We start from the raw sequence: 17122 nt of genomic DNA, 5'->3' as shown, positions 1-17122 counted from the left end.
GAGGTTGATGGTCAGCCACACCCTCCACCATCGCCACAATAGCACCCTCCACCCCTCCTCCTCCATCCCTCATCCCCCCTCTGGGTCTTTTCAGTCGCCATTGGCCGCTTGTCTTAGTTGGACCGGACAGGGGCTGCCAATTTCCTCCTCTTTCTGGCTGGCTGGATGTGAATGGCCGTTGCCTTGTTAAAGCAAGGCCAGTGGTGGGGGCTGCGGAGCGTGGAGAAGGGGGGGGGCCCCGATGAGCCAACGCGACCCCCGTGGCCGAATTAGAGGGCAGGCTGGCTTGTTTGGAGCTTTCACACCCCGATGCAGGCTCCAGCCCCATGCCAGCACGGCCAGCAGCGCGGGCCCAATTAAAGCTCCCCCGGCTCCTTTTCAGGGCCCGGACGATGCCTGTCCTCCCCTCCACTGATTAGATTAGGCCTGCCTCAAAGACACAGGACTGATACAAGCGGAGAGATCATGCCAAAATCAAGGCAGAGATAGAGAGTGCGTATTGGGGGGGGGGGGGTTGGGGATAACGCGAGGAGATGACAGAATACACTCGGGATAACAGAGGGGCATTAAGTGTGCTTTCAAATGGTGACGCCAAAAGAAACAATTAGAGAGAAGAAAGGAAAACATGAGAAAATGGCTGAGATATGGCAGTCGCAAGCTCAGCTGCCTGTCCCACCCTCTATTTCCCTCTGCAGCTAGTTATCTAGCGCCCAGTGTGCCAGCAGAGAGAGAGGCCTTATGTGCGTTGGCTTGTCACCCCGCTGTGAGAGAGAGCTTGTCTAGCGAGCTCTGGCACGACTCCCCCTCTCTCTGGCTCTCTCGCTGGGAAGAGGCACCGCCAAGAGGACCTTGGTTAGAAACCAAGACCCCCAAGTCTTTCTCCTGGATTTATCCCCTGACTTTCTCCCTTTCATTCCCTCCTTCTCTTTCATTAGGGCCTGTTTGGGCTTTTTGTGCGAAAGGTGGATCGGCGGGGAAAAGAAACCTCTTGTTTTTATTCATGGCCTCTAAAGAAGCGGGGGAAGGATCTCGAGGGAGGTGAGCGACACAGAACACTTTCAGGTCCAAGTTTGTTGGGAACCAGAGAAAAACAAAACCACACAATAGGAACAAAGTGGGGGAAAAAAGGACACAAGAAAAATAAGGAGTTGCCACAGAAACCACGACAAAAGTGATCGCCTCGTAAAAAGTACAAACAACTCATGAATGCAAATGAGATCGAACCTGACTTGAAAAGTAAACAACTCCTGCTTTCTGAAGTCAAACGGAGGGACGACGTAAGCCTGAATATCAAATATCACAGAGGCAAAACCAATATTAAACCTCTCAGCTTTAACTGCTCCCAAGTGGCACATCTTAGCCTTATCGTCAACGGGGGTAAAAGCGTAATGAGCGGGTTGCTGGGGGGGGGGGGGGGGGGGGTTGTTTGGTAATGGCGGTGTACTTACAGGATGCGTACGGCCTTGAGGCCTCTGAACGCTCCCTCGGCGATGTGGCTGATGGAGTTGTGGCCCAGACGGAGAGAGTGGAGTTCCCCCAGCACGGCCAGGCTGCCTTCATCCAGACGAGTCAAGTTATTGTACGACAGATTCCTGGAGAGAGAAGTAAGAGTGTGAGACAGACAGAAAAGAGAAGAGAGACAGACGGAGAGAGAAAACGTTCTGTGTGAGGTCTGGAAGGAGATGACGGGTTGGCAGAACGCTGAGGCAGCTCGCGACATCATTATACTTAGATTTCATGGCTGATTCGGTGTCTGTTTGCCCGTCTGTGATGTGTTTTTCCATTGTGCTGTTTTATTCTTCACCACATTAACAGAGAATGGGCTTAGCAGACCTTAGAGCTCTCAGCTGAGGTCTTAACCGTTTGACGGGGAGGAAAAGAAATTCTCTGGTTGGAACTTTACGTGTCTACAACCTCCGTTTATAAGCCTAGTTGAGTATGTGGTAAACCCCAGGGGAATATACTGTCACTCATGTCCTCAAAATGTTACTTACTTTCATATCTTAGCCATCAAATCTCTGTTTTTCTTTCAAGGCTGAAGGAAATCCAAATTGGATGGGAACAGTGGATTTCCAAGCAGTTTCACTTGTTTCAGGAATTTGGAAACAAGATGACACCTGCCTGTTTATATGAATGTATATGGTTTATGTTTATTTATGGTGCTGTTGGATTGCTGCTAGACTGCCCTGTTAAAGGTGCGTGCGGGAGAGAAAACTGTTTTTAATTGCAGTGAAACTGAATATGGACTGAAGCAGAATATTTCATTAGATAAAAACAGGTTGTGAATTTTGGAAATAATTACGATCTCTCTTTTTTCAATAGACAGACAGAGTGAGCGCCGTGTCACTCGCTCTGTGTTTGAGAGAGAGGAGGGAGGAGAAAGTGGAAGGTAGGCTAATGTTTCTCTAAGTTTAATAATAATAATTAGAAGTCAACATTATGAATGAAGCTTCAAACTACTCGGTGCAGCCCTACTTCCTCATATTTTCTTTTGATTACTGTCAGATGAGCACATTTTCCCACGGTCACCCCATCTGCCCCACTAACGAGGCGCGCCCCAGTTTGCGAACCACTGATAAAAGTTGATTTACGAGAGAACCAAGTGAAAAGGAAGACTCAAAACTTCTTGTAAGAATATTGTTTCATAGTATGCATGTCATACATCTTGATAAATCCTGCTTATAAATGACAATAAATCCCATAATGGTATCTTTCAGACAGTAGTGAAAGGCAGTATTGTGCCCTCGCCGTCTGTCTCCGTGGCGAGGCCTCAGGTCTGCTTGACCAGTCATGTGTGCAGAGATTCTCCCTGATGACCAGCTCAGCCGGGCCCAGTGGGAATGCAATAACAGGCTCTTCATAAAGACGAGTCACTCTCTCTTCTATCAGCCGTGGGGGTTATCATAACTCTAGATAATAAAACAAAAAAAAAAAATCATATAACCGCCGGGAGGATGGCGCTGGGAGCAATCTGTCATTCATCGCCGTGCGCACAGGAAACATAAGAGCAAACTAAAGAGGAACGCCATCTACCTCTTTATCCCCTCTACCTGCTTCACATAAACAAACACAGGCGCCACGGATACCCCAGGCTACCTCGCAGTTAGCAACGCCTCAGCTGAGCAAAGCACTTTGCAGCGGCAATACGACGAGCCGTGTCAGCGGAACAGGAAAGGCTCTCAGATAATAACTCCTCGTTCGGTAGACAAAGGGCCGCGGAGGCGATCCTTCAGTGTAATTACCACAACACAACCGGTGGAGGATTACACGCCGGTTTGACAAACCCCGGCGCTTCACAACGGAGTACAAAAACTCTTGTCAAAGGGCTTGAGTGCTGCTGAGCCCGGCTCTAATTATAGGATAAACAGGCTTATTCTGAGAATAGCGGAGCGTATTGAGTGTTAACGCACAATGTCGTTTAACCCTGGGGAAGGTAGATGGGTGATATGGTTGAGGGTGGGGAGTGTTGGATTCTCAGGATATAGGACAAGAGGTTTACATCCCCAGAGACTGAAGCGAAATGTCACTCCAGAGTTGGTGTCAAGTTTTAAATATTTTATTTTTTAAATTGAACTTTATTGAACTTATGTTCTTTGTTGACTTCAGCTCTCTTCAACTGCAGTTGTCATTCCAGGTTTAGAAACTTTAACTGTCGTCAGTGTCTGCTTCAAGAGGACATATAGCAGTGCTCAAATGCCAGTACTCACAGTTCCCTCAGCTTCTGGCAGAACTTCCATCCATCAGGGTTGATGCGAGCTATAGAGTTGTTACTGAGGAACAGCTGCTGAAGGGAGGTCAGGCCGTACAGGGAGCCGCTGTTCACCTCCGTCAGGCTGTTGTAGTCCAGGTGACTGCAGGAGACAAAAAATTAGCAAAAATAAGTATTACCAGGAAGCAGGAAACCGTGGTTTACAGGCAACAGGATGTCGGGAGTTTGGTGGGAATTGTTGCGCCCTGAAATGACTAAATTTGCAGCAGCGTTTCTGAAAAACTGCAAAGCAATTTGTGACCATTACTGTGTTATTTTGCATGTAATTGAAGTAAGATGTAGAAATTGCAGGTCGTAATGGGCAAGTTCCAGTAAGTACAAAAAGATCTTATTCTTCTAAGGTTTGGCAGGTGAGTGTTCGAGGTGGTGCTTGTTCCAAACTATGTGCTGCACCCAAACTACATAAATCACATGGTGAGTTTCAGATATTAAGTTAGATATTGTATGTTTTATGATGTGGGGTGTTTTGTGTAAAATCGGTCACATAATGTTAGGGCTGCACAATTAATCAAATATTAATCGCCATTTTGGCTTCCCACAATTAAATGAATATGATCGATATGTATATAATTTTTTTTTTAAGATTATTTTTGTGGCCTTTATTTTGACAGTGACAGTGATAGATATGAAAGGGGAGGAGAGAGAGGGGATGACATGCAGCAAAGGGCCACAGGACGGATTCAAACCCAGTGCCGCTGCGGTAAGGACTCAACCTCGGTACATGGGGCGCCCGCTCTACTCCGTGAGCTGCTGGGGCACCCCGCATACTATATGATCGATATTGACATTTAAAATGCGTGCTCCACTCATAGAAAACTCTGCTGCATATCAAATCAAGCGCTTCCTAAACTAAGAGACGTTTTGGCTTCACTTTTGGGGAGCTGTCATACCACTGCATGCGCACCCTGCAGCGGCAGCCTGTGAAAACTTTCCTGATAGCTGCTGCAGTCCAGAGTAGAAGAGTAATATTCTGTATATTTTACGGGCAAAACATAAATGCACTGAATTCAGTTGAAGAAGAACCGTATTTGAAGTCTTATTTTGATGCAAAGATTTGTTAATTAGCAGGAATGTAGCGTAACGTGAAAGCAGTGCTCTTTTAGTTTAAATGTGAAAGTGCTATAGAAATATTTGTCCCTAAAATCAATGCATAATCGTGATCTCAATATAGATCAAAATAATCATGATTATCATTTTGGCCATAATCGTGCAGCCCTACATAATGTTTTATTGGCAAATTTGTATTATTGATACTGTTTCAGGTTTTTTTTACTTACAGGACTTTCATCTTGGCCAGATCCCAGAAGGCCCCGTCGGTCAGTTTGCTGATGCTGTTTCTCTGCAGCTTGAGGACCTCGAGGCTGGACAGACCCTGGAAGGTCAGACCCTCCACCTGACGGATACGGTTCCTGTTCAGCTCACTGCAGAGTGGACAGACAAAACAAATGTAGCAACTGATCATGGGAAAAAAAATAATCAGCGAGGCACTTAATCATACTTTCTGAACTCTGTCAAAACACTTTTTTTCAGAGGAATGTTTTGCCCTCATTCTACATTAGCATCCATCACGGTGAAGTCAAAACCAAAGAATCGTGCAGCCTGCACGCCTCAGTTGGAGCATTTTGTAGCTAACAAACCGCCAGCTTAACAGGCATTCCTCAGTGGTGTCCTTTCCGGCTGTGGCATGAGGCCAGCGCTGTGTACCCACAGGCTTTAGCTTACAAACAAGGGTCAAGTCGTGACCCTATGAAATTACAGCGATACTAAAAGGAAGGTATATGATTTTAAACACCGCAGTGTTTTTTTATTCTGCATATGAGGCGTCTCTGCATGTGAACCTAGGCTGTAAAAGCCCTCAGGTTGGCAAGGATAAACATGTTCTTTTGTGTCATCACCACTAGCATGTGTAGATACAGTGTCACTGGGGCCACCTGTTCAACAAAAGGCACCTGGGGAAACTACCGGAGCCACGGTGGGGGAAGACTCCCATTACGTGAGTCCCTTCTCTCTCCAGAATGGAGGCGTTGAGCTACAAATGGGTCGACCTCATGGTTACGCTGGAGGGAAGTCTGGTGGAGATAATGGAGCACGGTGTGGGGACTGAACTAACCACTTTGGGGATGTGTAAGAAGGTAATAAATCACACATAATGCGGCTCCTGTGTTTACCTAGTCAAACCTTATCTGCCCCTTGAGGTATAGCTCACAGTCATAGCGTTCCAAATGTTAAACGCACAGGACTCGATCAACAGACACAACAACCTCACTTAAACTCTTCGTTCTTTTCGATTCTGTGACGTCTCCGCGACTGGGGAACTCATTCCTTTTCAACCTAAATGTCAAAAACATTTTGTTTTTGCAGGTCAAACTGTTCCGACAGACCGAAACACAACCCTGTCAGCGCGCTAACTACGCTGTTGAAGTGATGAAGTCCAGTGGTACTCACAGCTGGGTGAGCCTCGGGAGCTGGAAGGCTTTCACTGGGATCTGGCTGATGCGGTTTCGGCTCAGTCTCAGGACCTGGAGAGTCGAGCCCAGATGGTCCAGAGCTCCGAGCTCCAGCGAGCTGATCTTGTTGTTGCTCAGGTACCTGAATACAGAAATATTTATTTGAGCACCTACAGTTTTTAAAGATCGGTGAGTCACAGTAATACGCCGAGATTGTACTTACAGGTCTCTGATTTGGAGTCCTGCAGGAAAGCAGTGCCCTCGCAGCTCCGTGATGTCGTTATTGCTCAGGTCCACGGTTTCCACAGAAGCCAGCTCTCTGGTCCGCCTCCCGTCTATACTCCGAATCTTATTGTGATGTCTGATAAAAGAAAAAGCACATAAAAAAAGGCATTAGGTGTGGCTTAAAATCCCACTCACAGACATACAACTCTACGCTTCAAAGTGGCCATAACACCATCTCGAAATATATTACCCTGCTCAACTTCACTGTCCTTTTCCCATCATCACCCAAGGGAGACACTCCAAATCCCCCGCCTTCTCTAAACCCACTCTCAGGCACAAAGAGAGCAGAGTACACAGAGCAAAGTGGTCTTCATCCACCACAAAATGTGTACTTTAAGAGCTTCCCAACAGACGTTCGCCTTCTTTAAACAACTCCAAGGACACCTGCGCTTCTCCACGGAGCTGAGGCCGCAAAAATCTACGAGATAGATGGATGGGGCCTCGGTGATCAACCGGAGCCACTTGAAGGGGGATTTCGGAGCACTTCAGTGTGCGATGGAATGGGGGAGATGGCTGTGTGATACTCAAGAAGTTCTGGACAAAGGACAAAGGAGAGGGAACTACTGACTAGGTAACAGAGAAGCAAAACTTGAAACCAAATCCGAAAACATGCCCCAGCTCTGTTTTGTCAGGCCTAGTTAGTCTGGGAGTGTCAGAAGCCAGATCGAAGACTGGACAGATTGCTCCTGTCCTCATCATCAGTGGTGGCTTATTTTGGGGACCAGAACCCAATTCCACACAGAGAAGAAGAGAAAGTAAAAGACACTGCCTCACTCATTACCCTACAATATGGAGGAGGAGAAGAGGCTTGTGGAAAACACTGCTTGACAGCCAAAGTGATTGACACAGTCACACAAAGTCACGTGTCAGTCGAGCACAAGGAATGCAACAGGGCACAAGAGAAACCCAAACACCGCCCCGCCCTACTGCAAACAGACACACAGACAAACGTATACAGTAGATGTAGAATATGCAAAGCAGACAGAACACACAGATAAACGTATACGGTAGATGTAGAATATGCAAAGCAGACAGACACACAGAACACACAGACATCTGTCTGTCCACACCGGGTCTGTGTGTCTGCGTAGGTATGTGTGTGTGTGTGTCTGTATATGTGAGGAGTCTGATGGTCGGTGTTATCTGAGCGTACATGAAAGCCTTTTGCTGGGTGACACATTTGGCACATTCCTGGGTGCTAACTAGGGATGGGAATTTCATTTTGTATCACTTTCATTTACCCGACTGGTCTAAAAAAAGAGAGGGAAAATTAAGTACTTTTATTTGATAAATTATAAAGCACTAAGAAAAGCAGGCAGACACAGATGACACCAGCTATAGCTTCATGTACTTGGGGTTCTTCCTGTCACCGTCCAAGTGAAAGCTACATTACAACAGAAGGTGTTTTCGGACCGGAGGAACTTTTTCATAGTTCTAGGAACCCCCCTTTGTATTGTACGTGCACCGCAAGAACTGGGAATGATCATAGTTCTTACAGCGCTGTTTTGAGGGACTTTTTTCCGCTCCTATTTCAGAGTAGATACTCTCTAAGCACAAGAGGAACCGTGAGTTACAAAGGCTAACCCAGTAGCACAAAAAGAAACCACTTAGCCCAAGACCGATAGTCAATTCGAACTGAAATCGCCAAAGGTACTTTCGTGAAGTGTATTTTGCCTGAGTTCATATGATTGTGGCATGTAACAGAGTTGTTTATTTATTATTACATTAATAAAAAAAAGCAAAGTGAACTTGTGAAACGCAGCAAACTAGCCGGCGGGCTAACGTCACTTCAGTGTTCCTATTGGCAGCGTGAATGCAAACAGAAAAAAGCCCCTGAAGGTATGTAGTTCTCGAGGGAGCTTCCCAGAACTGTTTGGTCTGAAAACGCCTAGAGTTTGAAGTGTTCTTTTTTAAACAAGGTTTTCAAAATCTGAATGTGGTATTTGATATTCTCTTTTTTTCCAACATGGAGCCAGCTGACCAGCTCGGATTCCAAGCAGAGCCATTAACACAAGATGCAGGGAAGAGACACACCAGGCGGTGCATCACGTCAGTCTCATCAGAGGCTGGGCAGTTAAATCTTAACATCAATTTACTTGACACATTGAGAGTTTTACAGCATTTGAAAATAACTTGACAAAAGACTTTATTTTTAATCAAGGAGGGTTATTCTGACTGCTTAACTTTTTAGGACGGTGTGTGTGTGTGTGTGTGTGTGTGTGTGTGTGTGTGTACGAGTGTGTTTGACGGAGAGAGCAAGACGGAGAGCAGGTGTTCCACCAGTCAAACTCGTCAAAACAAGGTCAGTCCCTCCTTCCTGCTTCCTTTCTAGCCTTTAGCAGCAACACAGTGAACACACACACACACATATTTATTGGTGTCTGAGAGGAGGAGGGGTCACACCACAGTGGCCCACCTGAATAAACAGTGGCAGAAATGGTTAAGGATGAGCCATGCAAGCACGCCTGGGCAAACACACACACACACACAACACAAATAGCAGACACACACATGGGACAGAGCAACAGACAGTGGCTACAGTGAACCTGAGAGAAAGAATGGGGGAGGAGAAAGGGAGGGGGGGGGAGGATGAAGGGGTGAGGAGAGGTCAACAGCTGGTGACCTTTGATGGGAAAAACAGATCAGTCTCAAACTGGTGGGAGAGGTTGACCTCTCACTCGTTCTCCTTCCACCACTCAAACCAGATTTCCTCCCCTCCTCCCCCCCTTCCCTCCCACAGTCAGAGCCCAGCTGCGTGTGAGAGACAGATAAAGCCCCGGCGCTCAATGTGTTTGAAGTCCACACATACAATAGTAGCGTTTATAAAAACTGATTATCATACGGCCGGTGACATTTCTGATAAAGCGGAGCTGGGTTCGCTCTTGTTCCCTTTGATGTCCGCGGGGCCTTATTCGCCGTGATTCCACTTAATTCCAAATCTCATTACCCTGCCCCATTGACCATCTGATTATCATGAGCCGGGCTCATTTTGACACTTCTTTTGATGTATGGAGAGAGCATCGGCGGTTTACACTAGCAAGCCCATTCTACCGTTCTCAGTGTCATCTCTGGGGGCGATTGTTGGGCCCGTCCCTTACGTTTGAAGCTGGCGGTCGGGACAAAAGGAGAATTATTTCAAAATCAGATCATCCGGCGGGCCATATGATTTCTATCCCGAGCTGTTTTAAAAAGGAGCGCTTTGATGTCGACCGGGCAGGCGATGAGCACAATGGGAAAGTTTGTGCTGCTCTGCTGTCACTTTGACACTGTGGTTTTAAAACTTTTTGCTGCTTCTGCTTCTTCTTTTTTTTGTTGCCATCCCGCTGTGGCATTCTGGGAGTCTGCGGGAAGCCGGTGGGCTCTCGCCAAGTGCATTGTGGGAATGTGGGAGCCTGGCATATGGTCTTTGGTTAGTTCATGAGGAGCTTCTATGTGATCAGGTGACTTTTATTTTAATTTAAACAGTGTTTTTGATAAAGATGCATCTGTTGTGATTGGTTGATGGACCAAAGAAGAGTTTAAACTGCAGCACTATAACCACACAGTCAGGCCTATCTAATGAATTAATGAATTCTACGAGAGCGTCAGGCAGCGATCAAAAAGAATTGCCAGACGTGTCAGTGAAAGGAAAGGGGATGAAAGCTACAGGAAGTGGAAAAAAGGCAAAAGAAAAGTCATCTCTCAACCACGCAAAAGATTAAGATGAAAGAAAAGGAAGCTGGGAAAAAACTCCAGCCCACTCATCAATCCTTTCTCAGTCCACCTATTCCTTTTTTTATTCTAATACCACCGTACTTCTTTATAATTTTGTATATTGTACTCCCACAGCAGTAAGTCATCAACTTCTTACTAAGTGCAAACTTTCATAGACAGACAGCTCCAAATAGCCTTGTGCTGATAAGATTATAGTCCGATGATAATCTCGGCAAAAGTTAATCATCAGCAATCTTGACAGACTCGCCTCAAATGTTTTCACAAACATCTTGTAGTGAACTGTTTAGCCATGTTGAGATCTGTTGAGAAAATACCAAGCACCGTCTACCAGCCAATAGGAACGCTCTCTCTCTGAAATGATCTGTGATTGGCCAAAGTCTCCCGTCACGGGTAAGATTTTTGAAAGCCTGAAAACAGAGCCATGCAGAGGTGCTGAAGTCTAGTTTTCTCTCAGAACACTTGAATTACAATATGCCGAAATGTTATTATGATATTTTTGCCCAATGATGCCAAAAATATTCCGCCTACTGCAGCTTTAACATGGAACCCTTCAAGCCATAATGATTAAAGATTTGTTTAAATCACATTTCCAAGGAAACCATGTTTCCCCAATATGATAAATACTGTGTGTAACCACTGGCATGCTGCTTTATTCAGTGCAGCCTGTGGCATAGTAGGATAATGGCAGTAATTACAACCAAAAATATACTCTAAATGCTTGCACTTTGCCCAGTGCCTAGTTCGCCCGACGCCGCAGGAATTTAAAATGAATTGAGCTTTTAAAATGCCAGAAATCCTGGAAATGTGCCGTTTACATTCGCTATTTAATGTGTGTAATTCTAAAAACATAATTAAATTTGTCATTTCCATCAGACAACGCAGCAACTAGCAAACTGATAGACTCGAAGACTCGGAGGCAGTCAGACAGTAGCAACCACATATAATGGGCTCTCTGCCTTTCTGAGAGTTTACTGCTGTATGAAGACAGATCCTCAGTCCATTTGCTTGCGTGTGTGTGCGTGCGTGCATGTGCGTGCGAACCACTGTCTCACACAAACTTGTAGTCAGACGACATTCCAGACGATCTCAACCGATGGCACAGGAACACTGGCCTGCAGTCTGTAGCGCTGCCTCTGCCAGGCCACATACACAGAAAGTCTCACACTCCAGAGCGCTGGCTGGTTGGCACAAGGGAGACGGAGAGCATTGGATTTGCTTTTGGGAATAACCCCGAGCATGAGCTCACCTCTTGCTTCCCTTTTTCCCCCTTTCCCTTTGCCTCTCCGTACCCTCCTACTGCCTCCTCCGCAACTTCTCCTCAACCATTCCTCTTTTTCGACATGCGGTGATGTCACCCTGATCTGACACTATTCACACACACCCCCCATCCCTTCCTCCCTTCCCTCCCTTCCCTCCCTCCCTCCCTATTTTCTCATCCTTCCTCCCCTTCTCACTGTCACCCATTTTACTGTAAGCCATGTGACTGACAGCTGCAGCTGCAAGTGCTTCAGCGGGCCTTCACTTCAGCTGTGTGGCTTTGTAAAGATCCGACCCTCCCTCCAGCCTCCACTCCCATCAGGCCTGCGGGCCTTCCCCCTAGCAACAGACTTCAAGTCAGGCCAAAAAAAGACACCCCCGATCATTTGGAGGGGCTGCGACTCGCCATAGTTTGGAGCAAGTTCACCTTTGCTTCCACAATCTGTTTGCAGGCTGATAGAAAACCTAATAACACACAATAACAACAGCTCAAAAAAACAAACAGATGTCAGAGTTGCTTAATCAAACCTCAATTTCGCCCCCTTACTAAATGAACACAGCTTACAGAAATCTGACCACATCCGTGCATCATGATCAATTCTGAGAAGCGGGCAGATGACACACAGGGAGAGGCGATGGTGTGACTCCCACAAAACTCACGGCCAAAAAATGATATGACCGATATTACAGGAACCAGCAGCAGCTGCGTACTTTACCATCAGGCAATCGGCCGGAATGCTAGCAAGGTGTGAAAGCAGATACTGATAGCAAAGTGAAGCTAACGTTAGCACTAAACTAGCTCAGCTTTATTGTTTCAGGTTGAGTGAGATGTAAGAATGTTCCCTGGTCACACAACGGGGAAAAACTATGGCACGCTGGAAAACAGTCCACCCAACAGATGATACAGGCGGTCACGACTGTGTGTGTGTGTGTGTGTGTGTGTGTGTGTGTAGGATCTGAATCCAAGAAGGTGTTATAAGAAGTGTAATAAGCTTTTATATCAGCTTCAGCCTTTTGATTTTTATCTTAAGCCTATCTTGGTGTAACCTTAGGATGCCTTTCATTGAGCTGTTTGTTTTGTGTTCCTCGGATTCCTCTACACATTCTTGAGCATCATAGTAACACAACAAACTGTTGGTACTGAGATAACACTGAAGATTTAAATAAAAGTGTTGAACGCGGTAGTCAGTGTTAGACAGTGTTACACGGTGTTCGGGCATACACCGATTACATTACCTGTCGTTTTCTTGTTTTATATATAGAAATAAAACCCATTTAATTGATTTATGTGTATTAGCGCCGGGTTATCAATACATAGTTTGACAAAGGACGCTACAAAGCAAAAGCGTCTGCTGCGTACGGCGTCTCAGCAAGAGTCAGATTTCCCACATGAGACGGGTAAGAGTTGACAGACAAAGCGATGGCGGAGGAGTCAAAGCGAAAAGCAAAACGCCTATTTGGCAATATTTCAGATTTAAACCCAATGCTATAAGGGATCCATAACATTAATGAGGCAATCGTCGCACGAAGGACGGAGCTGTCACAGACGGAGCTGTCACAGACGGTGTGCGTGGCGCAGTGGCGCCGGGCGAAACCTGCAACCCCGCAGCGAAGGCACGACCGGCGAGGTCAGACACACAGCCACCTGACATTACAGATAACATATGACAGTAAGCACTCTGCACATATTGAGTGTCATCTTTTCTTGTAAAATGTCTGGTGTAACCGGTAACACCGGTGTTGTCACAAGTTTATTAACCGGTGGGAAAATTTCCTCACCGTGACATCCCTAGCTCATGTACTGTAAGTATGGTGTCAACCACTTAAGTAGCTGCACCTTAATTATAATTAGTTTATTTCCTGAAATGTATCCTCCAACTTAAAAAGCGTCACCCGTATTACCATAATCATATTTAACTGACACATTTCTGCACATTTCCCTCAGAGGTTGCATTTACTGACATCCAAAGTGCAACTTGAATAAAGTCATCAAACTACCTCTTTCTCACCTCAACGGTGTAAAAATGAGACTGTTGATGTACTACTGAGCTCACGTTTGTGACATAAACAAGCACACACACGCCCTACCCAAATAGGGCAGTAAATCTCCAGTGAGATGCCAGTGCAGGCCGTCCCCACAGGCACCGTTTCACAACTGGGAGCAACCAAGTTGAAGCTATATACGAGCTGACGCTAGCCGGTTACTTGACCACACACTAATCGCTCAATAGAGCTCCGTATTTACGCCAACAGAGGCTCAAGTGAAGAGGGGGATTAGTTTAATGTAATAGAGTCACATTAATGCAGTATTACTTCTAGAGATGCAAAGGCGTATGCATCCTCCACAGACGTCAAGAGACTATTTCAGGAGCATTTCAAAGAGGCCACTGACCTCAGAATACAGTAACGGAGAGCAGGATAATTCTGGTACCGTGTTTAGCAGTAAATGGAGCGGTACTTACAGGTAGAGAGATACAATCTTGGGAGCAGCCTGTCCTAAATCTGGTATGGAAGTCAGCTCATTGTGGTCCAGCCGCCTGAAAGTGACAAACACACATAGTTAGAGAACTGAACTGTGCCCTGAAGAAAAACAAAGACATATACAAGAATGATATGTTGAGGTTAGAGGACTTATGCCTTCTGAAAAATGGAGGAGCACAGGAAAGAATTTAAGTAGCCTTAAGGTTTTTACACAACTGGGATGGGATGAATAAACAACACGAAAATGCAAAATACTTGCGTGTGAATATTATATGTCTATGGCTTTTATTGTGAAAGGTAAGAACGGAAGAAGTGGATCTGGACAGCGCTACCTTCGAAATGAGTAATAAAGTTTGTGGGACTACGGAGTCTCTGTGGGCACAACTTAACCTGTTCCGCACAACGTGATTGGTTGATGCCTTTATTCGCTTGTTCCGGGGGAAAAAAAGGACGCTTTTCGCTGTGTAATATTCACGCTTTGCGTGAAAGTATTCATCATTTACTGGTTCGAATAAACAAAAACACAAATCCACACAAAAACAGAGAATTTTTAGTTACAAAGTAGTGCAAAAGCAACATCGCCATGTTTGTTTACACTAAAGTCACGTTTGATCGCGAGAGATTTTGCGAAGTTTCCAGTTTTTTTTAGACGGGACTCTGCTGTTTTGGCCAAATTGTTGCTCACCATACACTATGGGAACAAAACTGTTAATTTAACATAACATGTGTGTGGGGTCTCTCACATTTTCAACATCTGTTAAGGTTTGAAAAACCCTTTAGTGTGGGCCAGCCTTAAAGCCACACCCAATGTTTGAGAGGTTGTTCCTATAATTTCTACATGCTATCTGAGATGCCACAGTGTCGTCGGGTCTATCCCACATGCTCCATCACATGAGGCGAAATTCAATCAAACCTGGTTATAAATCAAAAAGATTTCAAACTGGACTTGTCACGTCTGCCGCAGAGCAAGTAGCAAGTCATCCTTTTAAAAAACCCAAAAATAACACGGGAGCAAAACAGATGTCGGGGAGCGTATGACTGGCCGGCCGGCCTGCCAAAGATGTCACCAGTGTGTGTATCACCAGTTAGCTCGTGTGTGTGTGTGTGTGTCATGTGTACCGGCGCTGAGTGACACAGAGCCAAGCCCTCTCCTCACCATATAAAATATTTACAAGGCCAGCGTTGGCCACAGTATCGGGTGGTGGAGGGGAGGCTTAATATAGAAAACCACCACTTTATTCTCAATTGGACTTAGTTCAAGGAAACACATACGAGGATGCTACTAGGAAGTAGAGTGGCGACCATGGACGTTAGTCAGAGTTAAGTCATTGATAAAAACGTATCGCAACTCACGCTCATGGATTAAAATAAAAAATACCGTACACACACTTAGGGAAGTCCGTTAGAAAGTGTTCAGGTGTTCCATTGCCTCAATGGAAACCATGTGTATGTGTGAGTATTATACTTACAGCTCTCTCAAGTTTGGAAGGTTTTCAAAAGCTTCAACGTTGATGGTGGTCAGCTTGTTGTGGCCAAGATTTCTGGAAAAAGGAAAAGAAGATGTAAATAAACAAAGTAGGGATGTCAAAGTTAATGCGATGATAATGCCTTAACTTTGATAACGCAACTTGCGATTTTTTAGGTTAGGTACTGGCATCATATTAAACTATAAAAGCCCTAAGCAATCAATTGGTACCAACCATGTCATACTAGCTTGAAGGAGGTTAAATAACGCTCCAAAGTTACGTTAATTTAGGTGAGGAAAAACTGGCATGGCCATTTTCAAAGGGGTCCCTTGACCTCTAACCTCGAGATATGTGAATGAAAATGGGTTCTATGGGTACCCACGAGTCTCCCCTTTACAGATATGCCCACTTTATGATAATCACATGCAGTTTTTGGGCAAGTCATAGTCAAGTCAGCACACTGACACACTGACAGCTGTTGTTGCCTGTTGCCATGTTATGATTTGAGCATATTTTTTATGCTAAATGCAGTACCTGTGAGGGTTTCTGCATAAAGCAAGGATATTTGCCCACTCCCATGTTGATAAGAGTATTAAATACTTGACAAATCTCCCTTTAAGGTACATTTTGAACAGATAAAAAATGTGCAATTAATCACGATTAACTATTTGAATCGATTTACAGTCCTAAAAAAAGTAGTTCAACACTGATGTGCTCCTAGTAGCAGACAGAGGAGGACAATTAGAAATCAAAATACGAGCAGTGAAACATTATTTTCCATAACTGTTATTGTATTTGTCGTAGGCATTATTCAGTAGTTCAAATAAGGATCCTGATCAATACCAAAAATTATTTCTCCCATTTGACAAAACGCCTCATCCGTCCGTATTAAGTATGCCTGAAAACACTGCAGCGCATCCACTCAGCCGGCCTTCAAGGAGGGCTCGATCAATACTATCGATACAGAGTGTCTCTCTCTCCTGGCTCACTTTCCAAACATAACCCGCAGCCCATTCATCTGCACCAGTCAATTTGCACTTTAGGCTAACCGTGTATTTAATAGCTGGCACTTGTACTTGTACAGAGGCTTATTACGGAGTGATTTGTCTGGTGATATAGCGTTACCGCCGTCAGAGAGCGAGCGAGAAGGAGGAGGAGGGGGGGGGGTTATGTGTGCGCACTGAACATGCATCTGCATTTCAGATTGAGCTTCCCACGCCATGTGAATCAAATTTATTTCACGCATAAACAAGTGCTATCTCTGTCACACACACCTCCTGCCTGCCTGGCTGGCTGGCATGCGGCCTGCCTGTTGGCAGAGAGGGGGTAGGCTGCAGTGAGAGTGGCGTTTGTGTGTTTTTTGCGGTGGGGTTAGGCCGGGCGAGACAAAGGGAGCCCACAGCTCCGAGCCGCCTGCCTCCTCCCGCCCCTCCATCCCTCTGTCCAGACGTGAGAGACGGCCCAGGAATGTTTCACAGGCCTGCCGAGAGATGGCTGCTTGTTCCCAGACACTGGGGACACTTTTACCTGATGCAACACATTCCTCACCCTCTTAAAAGACGAAGAACTCTGTGCCTGTTACTTCACTGACTTAAAGTAGGACTGGGTATAAGAAAAGCTAACGTGAGGAGGAAATACAATAGCAAAAGACGGTTATTGTTATACATCATACACGCTCTACTTCTTAAGTACTATTTACGCCT

General features: G+C 45.5%; 1 protein-coding gene across 1 annotated transcript in view; it reads right to left on the bottom strand.

Moving 5' to 3' along the window:
* Positions 1 to 17122, bottom strand: part of lrig1 (leucine-rich repeats and immunoglobulin-like domains 1) — a 45113-nt gene that overhangs the window by 14628 nt on the left and 13363 nt on the right. Inside the window, 7 exon segments of the mRNA XM_074617255.1 lie at positions 1449 to 1592; positions 3708 to 3851; positions 5047 to 5190; positions 6215 to 6358; positions 6440 to 6577; positions 13935 to 14009; positions 15423 to 15494. Coding sequence (XP_074473356.1) covers positions 1449 to 1592; positions 3708 to 3851; positions 5047 to 5190; positions 6215 to 6358; positions 6440 to 6577; positions 13935 to 14009; positions 15423 to 15494 — 861 coding nt within the window.

The sequence above is a fragment of the Sebastes fasciatus genome, chromosome 1 (assembly GCF_043250625.1).
Source record: "Sebastes fasciatus isolate fSebFas1 chromosome 1, fSebFas1.pri, whole genome shotgun sequence".
NCBI classification, from domain to species: Eukaryota; Metazoa; Chordata; class Actinopteri; order Perciformes; family Sebastidae; genus Sebastes; species Sebastes fasciatus.
Note: the sequence above shows the minus strand (reverse complement) of the source record. Positions and strands in the feature narration are given on the sequence as shown.